Source organism: Falco biarmicus, chromosome 4, assembly GCF_023638135.1.
Source record: "Falco biarmicus isolate bFalBia1 chromosome 4, bFalBia1.pri, whole genome shotgun sequence".
Classification (NCBI taxonomy): domain Eukaryota; kingdom Metazoa; phylum Chordata; class Aves; order Falconiformes; family Falconidae; genus Falco; species Falco biarmicus.
In genome coordinates, this window is record NC_079291.1 from 51,405,337 (window position 1) to 51,423,966 (window position 18,630).

The 18,630-nt window shown below is 38.3% G+C and overlaps 1 protein-coding gene across 2 annotated transcripts in view; it reads left to right on the forward strand.

The window, feature by feature from the left end:
- Positions 1-18,630, forward strand: part of VIPR2 (vasoactive intestinal peptide receptor 2) — a 57,099-nt gene that overhangs the window by 30,627 nt on the left and 7,842 nt on the right. The window contains exons 5-9 of one of the 2 annotated variants that reach the window (XM_056336389.1): positions 5,824-5,921; positions 10,862-11,003; positions 14,167-14,317; positions 15,246-15,306; positions 16,629-16,698. In XM_056336389.1, the coding sequence (XP_056192364.1) occupies positions 5,824-5,921; positions 10,862-11,003; positions 14,167-14,317; positions 15,246-15,306; positions 16,629-16,698 (522 nt within the window). The remainder of the gene's footprint in view (positions 1-5,823; positions 5,922-10,861; positions 11,004-14,166; positions 14,318-15,245; positions 15,307-16,628; positions 16,699-18,630) is intronic. The other variant, XM_056336390.1, reaches the window with a different exon arrangement.

Below are 18,630 nucleotides of genomic sequence, written 5' to 3' on the forward strand. Positions count from 1 at the left end.
ATGCAATGCATATATAAGAGAATTATGTGATAACTTAAGTGATGACTGTTTTATAAGCAGCAAACTTGTTCAACTGCAAATAATTGCATCAGAAGAAGTGATCAGAAAACAAAAAATTTGTTCTTACCCATTCAGAGTAGAAGCTGAATGTGAAACCTTTCACATTATGCATCAGGGTTTCTTATCTGGTGGGCACTGACTTGGCTGTGCGCAGAACATCAGAGCAGGTGCTGGAAAAAATTTCTTGGGTCTTTCAGTCATGTCTGTGCCAACACAGCCACATCAAATTCTCTCCAGTCGTTTGCATTTACATACTTACCATGTATTTTAAAACCTGGAAGGCTGAAATTCAACTTGCAAATCAAAATTCCTAAAGGTAGATATTTATGTAGGTGTCTAATCACGAGTGTGTGGAAACAGGGTTTGATGTGAATGTCTAAACATAGGTATCTAGTGCCATTGGACTCGCCACTGCCATTCTGGCAAAGAGGTCTTCTGACACATCTGCCATGCAGATGTCTCAGATCCCCCAGAGCATCTCACGTAATAGTAGATGACTACATTTAGGCAAGTAGGTAGTTTATTATGTTGGTGGAACTTCCATTGACCAAAAGGTGATGTATGATTCTCTGTTTGGTTTTCCTTTACGTATTTGAAAGAAGAGAATGAATGACAATGAGTTGAGGTATTCCTATGCTGACAAGCAGAATGCACACTTTTGACTGTGATTTAAGACATTAAATGTAAAGGTGCTAATGCAGCTTAACTGAATCACGATATATGAGAGTAAGATGTGTAGTATGTTTGTGTCTGTGGATGTTGTACAGCCTGGATTAGTCACTTAGAATGGTAAGGACATATACCCTTTATATATGAGACCCTAGTATAGTCTTTAAAATCCACTCCCTGTAGTAGATACAGAAAGCCTTTGGGTGAATCAGTAATAAAGAATGTTATGACTAATTTTTGAGAAACTAAGGTTATATTCAGTGTCAGATAGAAGCCAAGGCCTTGAGTAATGAGTTCTCAAAAATGTCAAATGTGTTCAGGAGCAACTACTTTCTATTGTTGAAAGGAAACTTGCAAGTTGAAGTTATTTCTCATAGCTGCTCGACTGATCTCTCATGTAAATATGGGCTAAGTAGCTACTAGCAACAGAATTATATAATCAGAATTGCTAACAACTTTATTGCAACCTAAATGTATTTTATTAATTCAAATATTTTTAAAGATCTGTGCATTAAAATTACAGTGTTTCTAGTACTGTCAGCTTCCTAATAATTCCTGTGTATCTTGTGTGCATAGTTATCTATGAGATCTGCAGGAAAATGGTTTCAAGGCTGTCGTGGGCTGACGCTGGCCAGCAGCTCAGCCTCACACAGCCCTTCACTCGCTCCCTCACAGTGGGATGGGTGAGAGAAATGGAAGGGCAAAAGTGAAAAAACTCCCGGGTTCAGATAAAGACAGTTGAATAGGTAAAGCCAAAACTGTGTGTGCATGCAAAAGAAAATCAGGAATTCATTCACTGCTTCCCTTCGGCAGGCAGGTGTTTTAGCTATTTTCAGGAAAGCAGGACTTCATCACACATAATGGTGACTGGGCAAGACAAATGCTGTAACTCCCAACATCCCTTTCCTCCTCCATTCTCCAGCTTTTATTGCTGAGCACGTGTCATATGGTGTGGGTTCAGCTGTCCTGGCTGTGTCCCCTTCCAGCCTCTTTTGCACCCCCAGCCTCCTCACTGGTGGGGCAGCAGGAGAAGCAGACAAGACAGCACTGTTCAGCAATTGCTAAAACATCAGTGTGTTATCAACACTTTTGGTGACAAATCCAAAACAGCACCCTATGAGCTGCTATGAAGGAAATGGACTCTAACCCAGCCAAAATGAGGACAAATGTCAGCAGTGAGAGAGTCAGAACAAGGGCATTTTTTAATGAAGCGAGGAGGTGATGGGGGGAAGTTTAAAGTCTAGCCAGAGGGAACTAATTTTAAGTCTGGAGTATAAAGACCATGGTACTTAGAGAAGAATATACAGCTGGGTCAGTTTAGCCATCAATGTAACAGCAAATGCGTGAGTTGGTGTGTGTCAGTCTCACACACTTCTTGCCTCAGAGTTACTTCTGCTCCTTAGGCAAACCCAAGACTCTCTTTGGAGCAGGTTTTATAGTCAACTCATAGCACACGCCAGCTGCTCAGGAGCAGAAAGGAACCTTACAACTGCTGTAAGATTTTCTAGCACAATGAGAAACTTCAATAGAAGGGAAGAAGTAATTTCTGCTGGGCACTGGGAAAGTCCAGGACACAATTTACATGAGAAGTTCTGCTTTGTTTTCCTTTTGAAGGCTATTAAAAAATAAATTACAGGAGGCCAGTGGTTACTTTAACATATCAAGATTTGTTGAGCTACTTGGTAGTTCCCAGGATAAGAAGATGAGAATGGTGCAAAGTTGTCCCTGAGTGCATTCTTACCAGGTGTTGTGTGCATGGCTTTAGGATACCTGGGGAGACCCCTGTCTCTGCTCTGCAGTAATGTGATGTTGAACATCACTGTTACTATTAAATCAATTTTTTCCATGAAAGTGAACAAGAAATCTTCCACTCTGTATTTAAATGGCACAGATTTATTGCCATTGCAACTTCTTTTGCAAATGACATTTACCTCCCTGAAATTTGTAATATTTATGTGGTGGGTGTTAAGAAATTTTGATTTAGAGACCATTCAGGCTTCTATTTGTACACTCAGTGTAAACGTACTTAGCAGAAATGGGCTCTGCTAATGCCAACAAGAAGATAACAAATAAAACATATTGTGGAATTGCTGTGCATCGCTGTCATGGTTTAACCCCAGCTGGCAACTAAGTACCACGTAGCGCTCGCTCACTGCCCCCACCCCCAGTGGGATGTGGAGGAGAATTAGGAAAAAGGTAAAACTTGTGGGTTCACTTAGGAACAAATTAATAATTGAAATAAAATATTATAATAATAATAGCAACAACAATTTTAACAACAACAATTTTAATGAAAAAGAGAGAGAGGGACAGAGAAATAAAACCCAAGGAAAAAAACAAGTGATGCACAATACAGTTGCTCACCACCCACTGACCAATGCCCAGCCAGTCCCCCAGCAGTGATCAGAGGTTCCCAGTCAATTCCCCCCCAGTTTATATACCGAGCATGACATTCTATGGTATGGAACATCCCTTTGGCTAGCTGACCTGAACTAGCCAAAGGGATGTTCCGTAACATAGAACCAGTAGAGCACGGGAAACTGAGAAGTCCTTGATTCAGAGTAAGCACTACTTGGTGACAACTAAAACATCTGTGTGTTATCAACATTATTTTCACACCAAATCCAAAACACGGCACTGCACCAGCTACTAGGAAGAAAATTAACTCTATCCCAGCTGAAAACAGGTCAGTCATTTCTCAGCTTTACACTATATTTGCAACTCCCGATGGGCACAAAGTCGGGAAATAAAATTCCCTTTCTTCCAGAATACTGTTGATGGGGACATGAGGCTGCCAAATTGTTAACTCATTTATCGGAGTATCCTTTTTTCCATTATTTTGCAGAGCAGATCAGGTTGAATAAATGAAGGGGGACACCTGAAGTATTTACAGTGTTGGTGCCATGGGCTGTTGTAATTGCTGCTGAGAAACTGTTTACCGCTCTGTTCCCAGAAAATCGCCTGGAGACTGGCTGATGTTCCTTTTGCTGTGACAGAAGCCAAATTAAAGAAGCGTAGGGGTGGTCTGTGGTGTTTATCTGTAGGCATAGTTTTCAGAGCTGTCCAAAAATGAGCTGAACTGCAGTATAATTCTGCCATTCTAGCAGGGAATTGAAGGGCAGTTCTTCAGAACTGATTTTGTGTGAAATTATGTTAATTTAGAAAAAATATTTTTCACATTGTATTTGAAAACCATTTTAGAAACATTGCGCTAGTTTAGAGTCCTATTTGGCAAACACAGGATTCATGTGGAAAACTAGGATGTTTTGGGGGCATCCATCTAAGTGCAGGCATTTGTACGCTCTAGGTAGCTACACTTCAATTAGTCACTGGGGGGCCTCTTCATTGCCTGTAGAAATAAATTCAGTGAAGTCCATGTTCAGTGCTTACATAGGTACAAGAAGTACTTTCTCGAAGGCCCTGTGAAGACACCCTACATTGCCTTAGATATTTATATTTGCAGTGTAGACACCTCATGGTAGGTGAAACAGAGCCTACAATATATGCTCACAGAGTCCTTAAGACTGCAGTGGAGCTCTGCAAATATACAGCAGACTCTTTATAGAGAACAATAAAGTAATACTTTAGGTTTTACCATTTTAACCAGCCAGGGACACCAATTAAAAAAACAACAAACAAACCCACAAACAATTCCCCCCCCCCAAAAAAAAAAAAAAAAGCCAAAACAAAACAACCAAAAGAAACAAAGGCAATATTTATTCAGGATTTTAACTAAGGAACTTTATTATGGTCATTCTAATGGCACTGGAAACTTCATTGAGTCCTTATTTTCTTTCTTTATCTCTATAGTCAGTGAATATTATATAAAACAAACAAAACATTAAAATGTCAGGACTGTTGTGAAAAAAAAATCTCAGCTTACTTCCGTAATTAAAAAAAGAGATTTGTTTCCTGTGGCACCTCATGTACCACTTGTAGCTCCTAACAAGCATGACTGTTGCTATGAATAAATTTGAGATCTATTGCAATTATGTTTCCCTTATTCTTGTCCTTTAACCATATCTATGATAGTGCAGTTGCAAGATTCTTAATTTCATTTCACATTTCATTTAGTTTTTTCCGTATCTGTGTAATATTTGCTAAGTGGATGTTCAGCTGATTTCATCATGAATTGGGATTGCTAAAGTTAGCTCTTTACTTGTCCTTTTACATGTTATAAAATAAATATCATTTGCTTTTCCTTTTGCTATCTTAGTTTATTTAAAGAGTGATATAACCATATGCACTGAATATTGAAATTGTCCATTATGCATAGCATATTCTACACTGCTATTAAAAACTTTAATTTCATACCATAGTACAAAACTTTAGTTTTAATATTTTATCTAGCTTGAGTGGAAAATAATGTCAGTCTAATGACTTTGTTGTAGGCATAAAAGAAGCAGCTTAATTTTGAGAATATTTAGCATTAGTTTTCTTGATGTTGTCATTCAGAATAGGAGTAGATTTACAGATAGCTGCAGTGAATCAGTGGCCTGTGCACTTCAGTCTGCTTTTCTTCTGTTGAAGAATTTCCTTTCCAAGTTTTAGCAAATAACTTTACTAAAGGAAAAAAAAAGGGTTGTTTGGGTCACAATTTAGTAAAGTATTTGAACATTTATATTAGGAAACTAATGAGATGTAAACAGGTCTTTAAAATTAAACTCATATATAAATGCATTATAAAGTACAGTAGAGCAGAAGGAACTGAGACAGATTCTCTCTTTCAGAGATAATCCATTGTTTCAGTGTGACTCATTCTTCAGTTTGATTGCATTTATGGAAGCTGATGAATCTGATGCTTTCTTTGACCTCATTGGCATGGGATAATCAGCTGAAATTGTACCAGCTTGTGTGTCTAAAGTTTTGAGTTCCTGAGGCTGAATTTTCTGTTGAGGTCCATTGGCTTGAGATGTTGCATTGCAAAAATATGTTGGAATAAAGATAAAATATTCTCATCATGTACTGTAGAGCAAAGAGTGAAAACAATACTATTTATTTAGCCTTCAGAGCTACTTAATGGAAAACTATGTAATTTCACAGTGAATTTTATATATCAGTAAGTGGTTTCTGCATGTATATTTTTCTGTGCAGGTCAACTTCTATGTAAGGGTGAAGGCAATTTATACCCTTGGACACAGCGTATCTCTGATTGCTCTTACAACAGGAAGTATAATTCTTTGCCTTTTCAGGTAGGTGTTTTTCATGAGTAAATATGAACAGTGATAAGATGGTTTTTACTTGTCTGATTGCTGAGGTATTTAGAAAATGCATGTATTTTACACTTTTCTCAATTAAACAGCTGACAATAATATAATGCTAACTTGATTTTTGCTAGTACCATATTAAAAAATTTCAAAGCACTTAACAAATTTACAGACATTACAGCCCCTGTAAGAAAGAACAGTCATTTAGGAATGGATTATATAAAGCATTTTCTATTTGATTATTAAAATTGACACCTTGAATTGCTCTTGAAAATCAGTAGGATGCTGGTCTCAACACTGGACAAGTGGGCAGCCATATTTTGCAGAAGCTTCTGAGTGGTTTCCGGGGGTACTATTATCAAAGGTAATCATTAATTTTTCCAAGTGGGGTTGTAAAGGTATGGATCATTATGCTGAAGGATAGTGCTGTGAGCGCAATGGTTTTGTTAGGCAGTATTAGGAAAGGCAGTACTGCCTGTTAGTTTTGCCTAACTTCTGGGAGTTTTCTGAGACTGAAGGCAATCTCCAGCTGGTAAAAGAAACTGCAAAATGGTATGATCAGTATCATAGATTTTCTCAGTCTCTCCACCTTCATGCTTTTATGTATCACTTCTTCCTGTCTAATAGAACAACCTTTATATTCTCCATTATAAACTTCACACAACTTCTCCGTTCCGCTCTGCACCAAGAAAAAAAAGAAAATGCATCTCTCAGATTTGGTAGAAAAGTACACGTAATATGTAGAGGACAAGCATGTTGTTTGGCAGAGCCTTATTCCTCTGATGAAATATTCCTATGGAGAGTTCTGTAAGCCTTTCAGTCTGTCATCATATTTTATCAGTATTTAAATATTCAGATACTGTTAAGAGCAGATACATAGGCCATAATTATATTTTGTAATGTGTTTGAAAAAAATTGAGACTGTCGTGACTGAACTCCAGCTGGCAACTAAATGCCATGCAGCCGCTCGCTCACTCCCCCTGCCCCTGGTGGGATGTGGAGGAGAATTGGAAAAAGGTAAAACTTGTGGGTTGAGATAAAAACAAATCAATAATGCAATAAATTAAAATATAATAATATCAACAGAAATAATTGTAGTGAAAAGGAAGATAACAAAAAGAGAGAGATAAAGCTCAAGAAACCCAAGTGCTGCAGAGTATAGTTGCTCACCACCCACTGACCAATGCCCAGCCAGTCCCCCAGCAGTGGTCAGAGGCTCCCAGCCAACTCCCCCCCCAGGTTATATACCGAGCATGGCGTTCTGTGGTATGGAACATCCCTTTGGCTAGTTCAGGTCAGCTGTCCTGGCTCTGCTCCCTCCTGGCTTCTTGTGAACCTGCTCCCTGGCAGAGCATGGGAAAGTGAAAAGTCCTTGATTTAGAGTAAGTACTACTTGGTGACAAATAAAACAATGTGTTATCAGCGTTATTCTCATACTAAATCCAAAACACAGCACTGCACCAGCTACTAGGAAGAAAATTAACTCTATCCCAGCTGAAAACAGGACAGTCACTCACGGTTATCTTCTTCTTACTAGGAGATGCCTCAGGCAGATTGTGCATTTTCAAAACTGCTAAAATTAACAATGCATGTAAGACAGTGTGTTACAGCCATTTGAATGTTGTCCATCACCAGAAGTCAGTTATAACAAACAGATCAAGAATTTCAGAGGTGTGCTCCAAACCTTATATATTCAAGTTGAGAGCTCCCCAATCTCTCTGTTGAGTCAGTGGAAAACCCAGGCTTTTTTTCAGGGGGGGAACACAGGGTCTTCTAAGTCTCCCCCTAAAGAAGTGTGTTTCTCTGCTATCTACAGGGAGTGTAGGGACCTCCTAACACAGTGAGTTGAGTTAGGAACCCAAACAAGTTGTAAAAATAACCTGGTCAGTATATAGTTTCCCAAGCATGTCACAAGCAGCCAATTATCATGGAAGGCTTTAGCTGAAGCAGTTGTAAATTATCAATAATAGAAGAGAATGCTGATGGCTACGCATGTATGTCTGTCTCAGGCATGTTGTAAGGCATCCCATACATTATGGTCATTTTTAAGGACAGAGTTTGGAAAATAAGAATGTTTCTGTAAGTTTTAACTTTTCACTACTTAGCTGGTAGCACCCTCTATCCAAGAAACATACTTTCTCTAAAAGGTCTCAGAGTTTGTTATAGGTAAAGTCAATATACTGTTTATTAAACCAGTCGCTCACCCCTGAAACACATTCACCTTTGAATGTAACCAGCAAACTTTCAGCTTGCTGTGTTTAAAAAGGAGAGCAAAGAACAACTCTTCTAAGCAAAACTATCTAAAGGAGATTTGGTAGTTAAGTACTGAGTTAAAAATTGGGAGTTACTAACACAGTAGGGTTGTCAAAATCCTGACTTCATCCAGCAGGATTAGAATTTGAACTCTGGATATTAGTAACACAAGAGATTATTAAAATTGTGCATTGCTGGATTTATATATGTATGTTTCAAATTATACTGCGTTTAATCCTGAATTTGTGCAGTACTTTTAATGAAAGAAAAAATGGAATAATGTGGATTTTAATTTAATTATGGGTGATGTGTTCATGACAAGGAAGTGGATATTCTTTTTTACGTATTACAACTTGACTTCTGCAGTCCATTTTACATTATTATGTACTGTCTAGCAGAACAGATAGATCGTCAGTGCTTTGCAGTTGTTCACAGCATCAGCTGTAAGCACATGAAAGGCAGAACCATTCAGTGGGGAAAGGAGGGTTTTTTCTGAAACCTTCCATGCAGTTGCAATATTGTTTTGCATTTCTTCCAAAGAACTGGACTTGGTTTGAATCTTTACAGAAACATTATAAGGGTTCCCATTTATTAGTATCTGCAAAGAACACAGAAGCATTGTAAAAGGAAAGGATTGTATATCTGGCTAATCTTTTAATCTCAAAACAAAGGCATAAAACATGAATATCTGTAAATACCTTGCCAGACTAAACTGACAGCGTTTTTCAAGTCACTATATGCCACTCCCCACATAATATTCTATGTATTTATCATAATTAAAGTTAATTGGCAACTTTCTGGCACAATGTTTTCCTGTTGGAGGTTGCCAGTTTGTCAGGCACATTCTTGCTTCTCCAACCTTAATTTATAAACAGTGAAGCTAATCATTTTGATGCAGTCAAAAGAAGCTGCTTGCTTTACCCTTCTTTGAATGCAAGTTTCTATTTCTTGATTTTGAATGTCTAAGTCTTAATATGTCATAAAATTTCAGAAAGGTGGAAATCAAAATTATTACAAATAAATATTATTTTTCAGATATTTTAGAAAAGGTTTATTTGTTCCAACTCAGAGTGAAAATAAATTGTAGAACAGCATATTTCCGCATAACACTGACATTCTAGATCTTACCATACTTCCTTCAGGGTTAGTCCTGTATAACAAAACCTTCCCCCCAAAATGTCGGTTTCTCTGATATGTGTTTCTTACCGAGGAGAAAAATATGAATCTTCATCATTTCTGAAAGATGGCCTCTCATGTGCATTTGCATTAACTGTCCGTAAACTTTCCTCACATGATAGTTTTGTGTCATCAGGTAGTCACATCAAAGGAATAAGCAGCATAGTTTTTGTTTCATTGTTAAAAAACAGCATTTCTTTGTTATTCTGAAACATCATACATATCCCATATAAAAAAATCTGGTTTGACAGCCTTATATATATCCAACATTTATTATTTCAGCTACTGTATGGGGTGAAGAACTAATCATCTAAATTAGTTACTCATGAAAAACATTTTCCTCCCATTTGCAGCTTTCATGTATCTCCGAATTCCATAGGAACACATGATGCAGTCCAACATAATACTGGTATTTCAGTTTTTCTCAGAACCTGGTTCAGCTAGGGACATGCAGAGCCACAGAAACCACTGGATCTTTGAACAGCTGCTGTCAGTTCAGCCTGGTATTCTGTCCCTTGCCGAACTGTGGGCTAGCAAGACAGATCTCTTATTTATTTCCCTACACTCATTGTAGCTGTCCTTGTTTTAGTAGTTTCAGAATGGATTATTTAGCATTCTTTGGTGCAAATCAAAATGTGAAGACTACTTGGAAGCTACCACTGCACACCACCATAACATCCTATTGCATCTTTGTTCTTTCATTGCTCGTACTTGCTACAATGCCCTGGCTTCTGGCTTATTTCCAGGTGCAGTTCAAGGTGCTGGTTTTGACCAGAAAAACCAAAAGCAGTTTGGTTTGTGAGGATTTGCTATGAAAAAATTCTGTTGAATGGGAAGGTCTTGAAGGAAATGTCTTTTAAGCAAAAAGCCCTGAACTTGCAACTTTCTTCTCCTGAGCACTCATTCACTTACTTGGAATATTTAATTTGTCATTTGTTTGTCAGGCTATCACATGCCTGCTGGACTTAAGAAGTTTTACATCTCACTGGATAGAAAGGATAGGCGATCTAATATTGTGAATGCATTTTTTAATTGTAGCTGCGTACACTCAAATCATAGGATGAAAAGCCATTATATAGCAAAATGCAGGAGTTAAATAAAAACTTAAACCAGAAAATAACAGGTGAAAGCATGTCTGGAATATATCCAGGATAATCAGTTTTATTTGCAAGAAAAACACTGGGATCAGTGCACACACAGAAGGTTATAATATTCTATGTTTATTGTAAGTTTATGTTAAAGTGTGGGAGAAATATCACTGGCATCTTTTGGGCTGTGATACTGAAAAGGAGTAAGACATACTTTGTGTATTTTGGACAGCCTATAATAATGGTGAGGATGATGATGATAAAAGAAAACAGCAAAGTAGCACTGAATATGACAGAGGAAAGGATAGGCTCTTAATCAAGGTTCATATTACTAAGAAATGACCAGAAATTAATAGAAGAGCTTTCTGTCTCAAAATCTAAAATGTCTGTTTTTAAATCTCTTCTTAGAAAACTTCATTGTACTCGGAACTACATCCACCTGAACCTGTTCCTCTCTTTCATTCTAAGAGCAATCTCTGTTTTAGTCAAGGATGATATTCTCTATTCCAGCTCCAACACAGCTCACTGTCCAGAGGATCAAACCTCATGGGTAATGAACCTTATTTGCTACCTGGTATAATACTGTTGTGTCACTAAATTTTCCTCCCTGATCCTTTTAAATATTTAACGATACCAAGCTGTCAGTGCAGACAGTTCTATAGAGAATATAATGACTAGCAAAATGGTCTTTTAGAAGTAGCCAGAGAAAGAAGGTTGCAGCACAAGTAAGAGAAGTTAATGTCATTTTGCATGTCCATGAAGGGACGTGTCATCTGCCAAAACAAATCATGACCAGCTATACCTCAGAATAAATATGGCCACTGCATTAATCAGCTGGGAGAGTTTAAGAGAAACAGGAGTTCCAATCAACTGGGAGTGATTAAATGCAGCTCTTCTGGAAGTGTTCTAGTGGCTTTATCAGGAGTCTAGGATTTGGACAGGTATCAATGGAGGGAGAGAAATGAGTCAGGGAATTAAATATTTGCAGGAGCTATCTTTATTAACTCCTCTGTACTTTCTGGCTATGACAGGAGTGTTGTCATCTGCATTCTTGGCAAGCTAATATGTTTACTACATTTTCATACCCAGGGGTTAAAAAAATTCTCAAGTCTTGCTGTTAGAAGACTGACCGCTATATGGTAATCCCTATTCTCTGCCTGCCTTGTTTCAGTCAAAAGTGCTGCAGAAGAATCCTACAAATATTGCTGAAGCCCTTCTGAATTTAATTTACTTCAGTTTAAGCTTGTGAGAAAAAAAAGGAAGATATTTTTACATTGATGAAGCTGTATTGTCCCACAGCATAAAGTTCTTAGCAGTGACTACCAAGCTGTATGCATGAATTTGTAATCTGGGATATTTCTAATGAAGACAAATAGGCTCTGAGTTAATAGACGCAAAGAAGGCAAAGTAGTTAGAAGGCAGACTGCCAGGGGTAATCAAAACGTCTTAGGTCCTTGAAAGATTAGTCAATGGACTCTCAAAATACTGCTTGATTTCTGCAATTTCTTTTATTCTCCTGTTATTCCTGCCTGAAAGCCTCATATTTTCCTATTTGAATATGTCCAGTTTTGTGGACCGTTGAGTAATTTTTGGTGCATTATACGTGGGATAATCTGATGCCAGCTTAGCAAGGCTGTTTTGTCTTGCATTGGCTGGATGCTGCCTTTCTGATGTAACAGCCTGTGGGCTTTGCCCCTTTTGTCACGTGTGTGATGTTCCACAGTTCTGCTGCATGCACAGGTGTTGAAAAGCACGCAATTCAGAATGCAATGTAACTAGGTCCTGGATCTGAGTGACACAGAGCCACAGTTCTGGCTAACGGTTTATTGACAGATACCTTCGCTGTTCAGCATCTGGAAATACACCTGATAGAGGATTAGCTGCAGGAGGAAGGGAAAACATTTTGTTGCGGAGTTCTGGTGTGTAAATTGAGAATATAATACAGGGGAGTATTGGAATTTAAAAGGTTTAGACTTTGCTAATCTGGTTGTAAGTAGTCATAAGCATAAAAGCAAATCGCAACTTGCATTTTGAAATTTTCTGGCCATTACTGGTCTGCAGTGGATATCCCTCCAGTGGATGCAAAGTCCAGAGGTAAGATTAGTCTTATTAAATGAGATGACTGAACTACGCTGTTTCTCTGGGCTTCTGTCTTTCTCACTGGACAGTTTATCTCATCTGCTTTTAAGACTTTCTCTGGTCATGCCTGTCTGTCTTCGTGGCTGCATAAGGAGCTGGTTGGCTAGTAGATGGCTAGCATTCACCAGAAACCTTGCTTGTAGGCAGCTAAAATTAGGTGAAATGAATTCAAGCCTTTGGATTCTTATTTGGTTGTCTATGTAGACATGTACATGGGTATAAATATAGGCATGTATGTTACTTGGGATGCACTGAGATACCCGAGACACCACAAGGGGCTGATGGATACAAAGAAGTGTCTCTAGGAAGTCAGTGACCTTCTGGCTTAGCAGCTGGTGACAGGTCCCTGATGGCATCTCACCTTATAATAGACACCCATGTTTAGACAGAGGAATCAGTCACTAAATTAATGAGTTCGCTTCTTAGGTATTTGGTGTACTTGGAATTTTAACAGAAACAGTGGAAGTATGAAGGGTATTTAAAACGGGGAAGGGAGGAAAGCAGGCAGAAGCTAGAAGTTTTATTTAGTGATTCTCTGCTTCCCGGGAAGTGGCCAAACATCGCCTGCTGATGGGAAGTAGAGAATAACATCTTTTGTTTTGCTTTGCTTCCACTGATGAGACTTTTGCTATTGCTTCATTAAACTGCCTTTATCTTGACCCACAAGGGTTTGTTTCCATCTTTTTTTCTCCCCTGCCCTGCTCTGCTGAGGAGGGGAGTGACAGAGCCGCTTGGTGGGCACCTGGCATCCAGCCAAGGTCAACCCACCACAAGTCCATTTTGTTTAGTCTGTTACATTCACCGTATCATCACATTTCTCAGTTCAGAGTCAACGGAAACATTTTTATGTTCAATTCTCACATCCCACATTCCTGCTGGGAAGTACCAAAGTAGCAGCAGCCAGCACTGTGGAACATCAGCAGCACAGACAGCTGAAAATCAGTTCTGAAGAGCAGCACATAGACTGTAACTGGGACTTCATTTCATGATACGTGTTTACGTGTTTTGTTACTAAAGAAACGCTAAAGCATTTTCTACAGGGAAAATGTAATTTTTAAAATTCCAGTCTTTTTCTTCTAAGTCTACTTAGATTATTCATCATGTAAAGTTATATTTTTCACTCAGTTTCTCATTTAGTCTTGAGAAATTAATAAAGCAGTTTCTTTGTTAATTTTCCTGTTAGCTGGGATTTTAATGTATTTATAAACCACCTACTAGATGGTCATTTAATCTAATAGCTATGTGTTAACTAACTATTGCAAATGTGTGCATTTATTGATAACCGTTACCTTTTACAATATTTATTTTGAATTTGAAATTATTGAAGGTTTCAAAATTTCTGAGCAAATTTGCTGAGAGCCATCTAAATAATTTTTTAATAATTCCTTTTCTTCATATATATATCTACACAGTAACGTTTACAATGTCTCATTTGGCATGACTGAAAAAAAAAATTTCAGCTGGACCTGGGTTACTAGTATTACATGGAGAGTTAAGATCTATAGGATATATTAATAACAGAATAATACAGCATCTTTCCTGCAACAACTTTGATCTGTACTCTGATATTTCAGGTGGGCTGCAAGGCTATTTTGGTGTTTTTTCAGTATGGTGTTATGGCAAACTTTTACTGGCTCTTAGTTGAAGGGCTTTACCTCCACATCCTCCTTGTGCTGATATTCTCCCCCAACAGACACTTCACAGTCTACCTGCTGATTGGATGGGGTAAGAACTTCAACATCTTCCAATAATACTCTTTTTTTTTTCTGTCTGTATATATTAGTTAGGTTCAATATTCCATACCAAGGGGGTCATGCCATTTCTGTTGGATGACTCCTCGGACTCACTAGTTCCACGGTTCAGCGCCAGCAGAGGTTACAGCTGCTGTACCATGGGAGGGAGGGGGCACAAAAGTACTGAGGCATAAGTGCTAGTTTGGTCCTTGGCATGGCTCCGACCCGTGCCGATGTGCACATTGCCCAGGGGGTGTTCAAGATATAGGATGGTGCAAGGACTGCCACTGCAAAACGTATAATTCAGGCTGTCCTAATTTGGGAGGAAAAAGAAAGTTTACCTGCACAGCCACAAGCTATGCTATTTGCCTTTTTTAGAAGCCCAATCATATTCTCCATCTGGTTTTAAATACGTGTATTCCTTTCATTTCCAGAAAGTGCAATGATATCTACGCAGAGCACTTTAAAGCTTCCAGTAATTGGTGGTCATAAAACATTTAGGTATTGCTGGGAAATGGGAATAAACCAGTCTGTGGGAATGGTTCTTTATGAAATGATTTACACTTCAGTTTTATATTGCAGCCCTTGGAAGTGCGTTGGGAATGCATAACTTGTATCTATTGCCCTGTAGGTCACTCCGACAGCTTGAAAGAAGCCTAAGGCATGTTCTCTGTATATTAGTCATTGTGGCTGCATTTTTATAAGAAATAAACCCACTATCCCTGCAGTCTTTGTTTGCAATACATTGCTTACATCACATAGCTCATCAGATGGGCCTCTCCATGCACATGTTTACTGTGTGCTGTGTGTTTGGGGAATAAGTGGTTACTAGCAGGCTGAACTTTTTTCTTTTCTTTTCTTTTCTTTTTTTGTGGTCGTATATTTTTTTGATCATCCTCTAAACCTCTGGGATTTTTCAGGAATTCCTACCATATTCATTATTACGTGGACAGTGACACGGATCATTTTAGAGGACACTGGGTAAGCACATGGGGGAGAGAAATTTTAAAGCCTCTAATGTGCCAATACAATCCTTGCCTTGGCTATGGTGGTGTTCACACAAAGGTAGTTTGCTGTTTTGAAGGGGATGAGCACAGTATTGAAATTTCAGATACGGCAATAAAGGGACAGGTGTTTAGGAGCTCTTCAGCATGCTGCTTATGCTGTTTATTTGAAAAACCTTGAGGGCAGGAGAGAGCAGAGAAAGGTTTTGACTAACGTTACCCCTTGAGACCCACACTTAGAGCTATGTGCTTTGGAGGTCAAAATAATACTTAAAATAGCAGAGGGGATCCTTGGGTTCAGTGCTGCAGTACAGCACAGTAAGATGCTGGGCATTCTAATTTGCTAATTAGCAACTTAAAAGATTGAAGTCTAGATAACTTTGGGTATATCTAAATCACATTCCCAGAAGTGAAGCAGTGTGATGTAAACATATTGAAGATGCACGTAGTCAGGTAAAACTATGACTAATTAGAGCTAGGCCTGGCTAGCTTCTCCCTGGGAAGGGGAACTGAGATAAGAACTTTCTTTCTAGGAAGATCAGACTTATGCTGGCCCCAGGGAATGGGAGAGCATTCCTAGCTAGTGGGACAGTTTTCACACTCCTCTCTTTTTTCAACCTGGCTAATATTTTTCAATTTATTCTGTAATTAAATTGAAAAATCATGTCCTACTTAATTTCTAAGTTTTCTTTGCAAGACCTCTAACATGTAAAGCAAAGCCTGACTCCTATTTCCTTTGCCATTGCGATCACAGTTAGAGGAACTCTGAAGGGTATTGCCCATGCTCAAGATTAATCTTTCAGAGCACTTAGATCAGAGTATTTGCACCAAAAGTGCTGAGCCCACAGCAAAACTTAAATTTTCAGTTTTTCAGACTAAGTTTCAGGTTCAGTCTCACATTTTCCTAAACCAGTTCCAGCCATCTGTAACCTAAATACCCCACAAGGAATAATGTCATTTCAATTGTATCTGTCAGCTGCCCAGAGGCTGGTGTTAAGCGCTTATTGGAAAAGTGTCCTTACACAAAGTGAAACTAAGCTTGGTCTCCCTAAAGGCTGACATCCTCCGTGATGTCTAATGGTACAGTCTAGTGTGCCTGATGTTTTAGCTGATTTGAATATGCATGTTAAAACCAGGGAAATAAAATTACAGGCAGAAAAAGATTGAACGCCAAATTCTAGGCTAGCACAGGCATTATTTTACTGTGCTTTGACTTGTGTATAAGAAATACTTCTCCTCCTAGGTCTTGCTTGCCAGATGATATTAATGTCAACATAATTTTCCTTTTTTTTTTTATAGTTGCTGGGATACGAATGAGCATGGTGGTCCCTGGTGGGTTATACGAATACCAATTTTAATTTCTATTATAGTAAGTAAACTTTGAAGCATGAATTATAGATCAGTACAGCATTCTGCAGTGCATATAGCCATTATTCTTTACTGCTAGTTACAGATAGGCAAGAATTCTGTTTTAATGAAAAGAAATTGCGCTGTAGGAGAAGTGTTAAACAGATGCCAAGGCCATTAAAATTTGTTCCCTTCAAAATTTATCTGCCTCCTATTAAATGAGCAGTTGCTTTTATTTGTATGTTCTTCTTTTGTTAACATCTCTCCTTTATGAGCCTGGGGGAAAGAAAAAATCTAATTATACTTTTCAATGAATTGCAGATTTGATTTTGTGTGTAAATAGATAACCCTGTAATTGAGAATCTGATATTACTGCAGCCATAAAAAACTATGGCTGTGTATATCTTTCTTTAATTGGTAGTCTACTGAATTATATATTGAACATGAAGTATTTGCAAAAGAATACCATTTGAGAACGTTTCATGGGGCTTTTCCTATGTGGAGCTCATCAGAATTACTGGAGTAGCATAATAAAATTCCTGCTCACTGTGATGATTGTGTAATTAACTTTGGGCATAATATCCTATGGTTGTATGTCAGTTTCTGAAAACAGTCGTAGTGCAAATTAATACATTTAGATACACTTGCATTATTTTAACATTTTAGTCAGAAAAATTGGGACATTATTAGATTACACAAGATGTCAAGATTGCACATTACACTTGGGCTTGCCTTTGGGTCTGTGCCTGCTGATAATCATTTTGAGAGAGCTTTCTATCATCTTCATCAGAGTAAATTCTGCAGAGTTTAAAGAGAAAGCAGAGTAGGCATATGTGTGAAATGACATAAGGTAAGGACTCACAGAAAAGATGTTTTATGATATGAAGAAATGGGCATGCAACAGAACTACAGCATCCGTACAGAATATGTGTACCTCAAAGGAGCTGGAGAATGAGGGATGGTCCAGAGTCAAGAAAATATGCTGAAAGATAAAAGCAAAACAAACCACCTGGTGTTTACAGAAAGATGAGTCTATTCTCTGGATGTTCAATTTTAACAGCTATCTGGTAGATGGCTGAACTTCATGTGCCAGAATGCAGTGTTCCTCCAAAGAAGTTCTAGACCTGGAAACAGAAGTTATCCAAGTGCTCATTGGCAGACTTTAATGGCAGCTGGATCTTAGCAAAGACTGGGAAATGAGTTCTGAGTTAAGAAAATGGAGTACTGGTCACTCAGCAAAAATTCAGTATGTCTTAAAAGGTGGACCAGAATCACTATTCGTGGCAGGGTTTTTTTTCTTTTTTTTCCCCCATTCTTTTTTTTCATGGTTCCATTACTGATTTGACACAAAGGGATTGTAAGACATAGGGAAACATTTTGCAAATAATCTTTTTTGGCTTGCTGGGTGCACATGTTTAGGATCTGCTGTCTCCTTCCAGATATGTTTCTTCTCTTAAGCAGCATGTTTTAGGGATGAGAGCAACTAAAGATGGCCAAGTGATTCTGCAATGTGTACTTTGAAACCACTTATTTCTCCAGTTCGATGATTCTTCAGCTGTTTGATCAACTGCATTTTGCATTTGGGAAGTTAAGCTGGAAAGGGAGTTATGAAAGCAGTGATACTCGCACTTTCCTGCTGAATAAGTAACGTATCTTGTTGGAACATTGAACTACAACCTGCACATTCATTGTGGCAGCTAGGATGCTGTGCAAACTTACAGCTGTGCAAAGTAGCGCATGCATTCATAGAGCAAGAGGAGCTAATGAAACACCATGTAAAATTGGTCATTGAAAAACACCACATCCATGAGAACATGATTTTCAACTTGCGTACACATGATAAGCCTCAACATTTCCTATTACCTTCTAGAAAAAAAAAGAGAAGTTGAAGATTCAGATCTGAATAATGAGGTCAGTGCTGCCTGCCATTCAACAATGAAAACAGATCATTGCA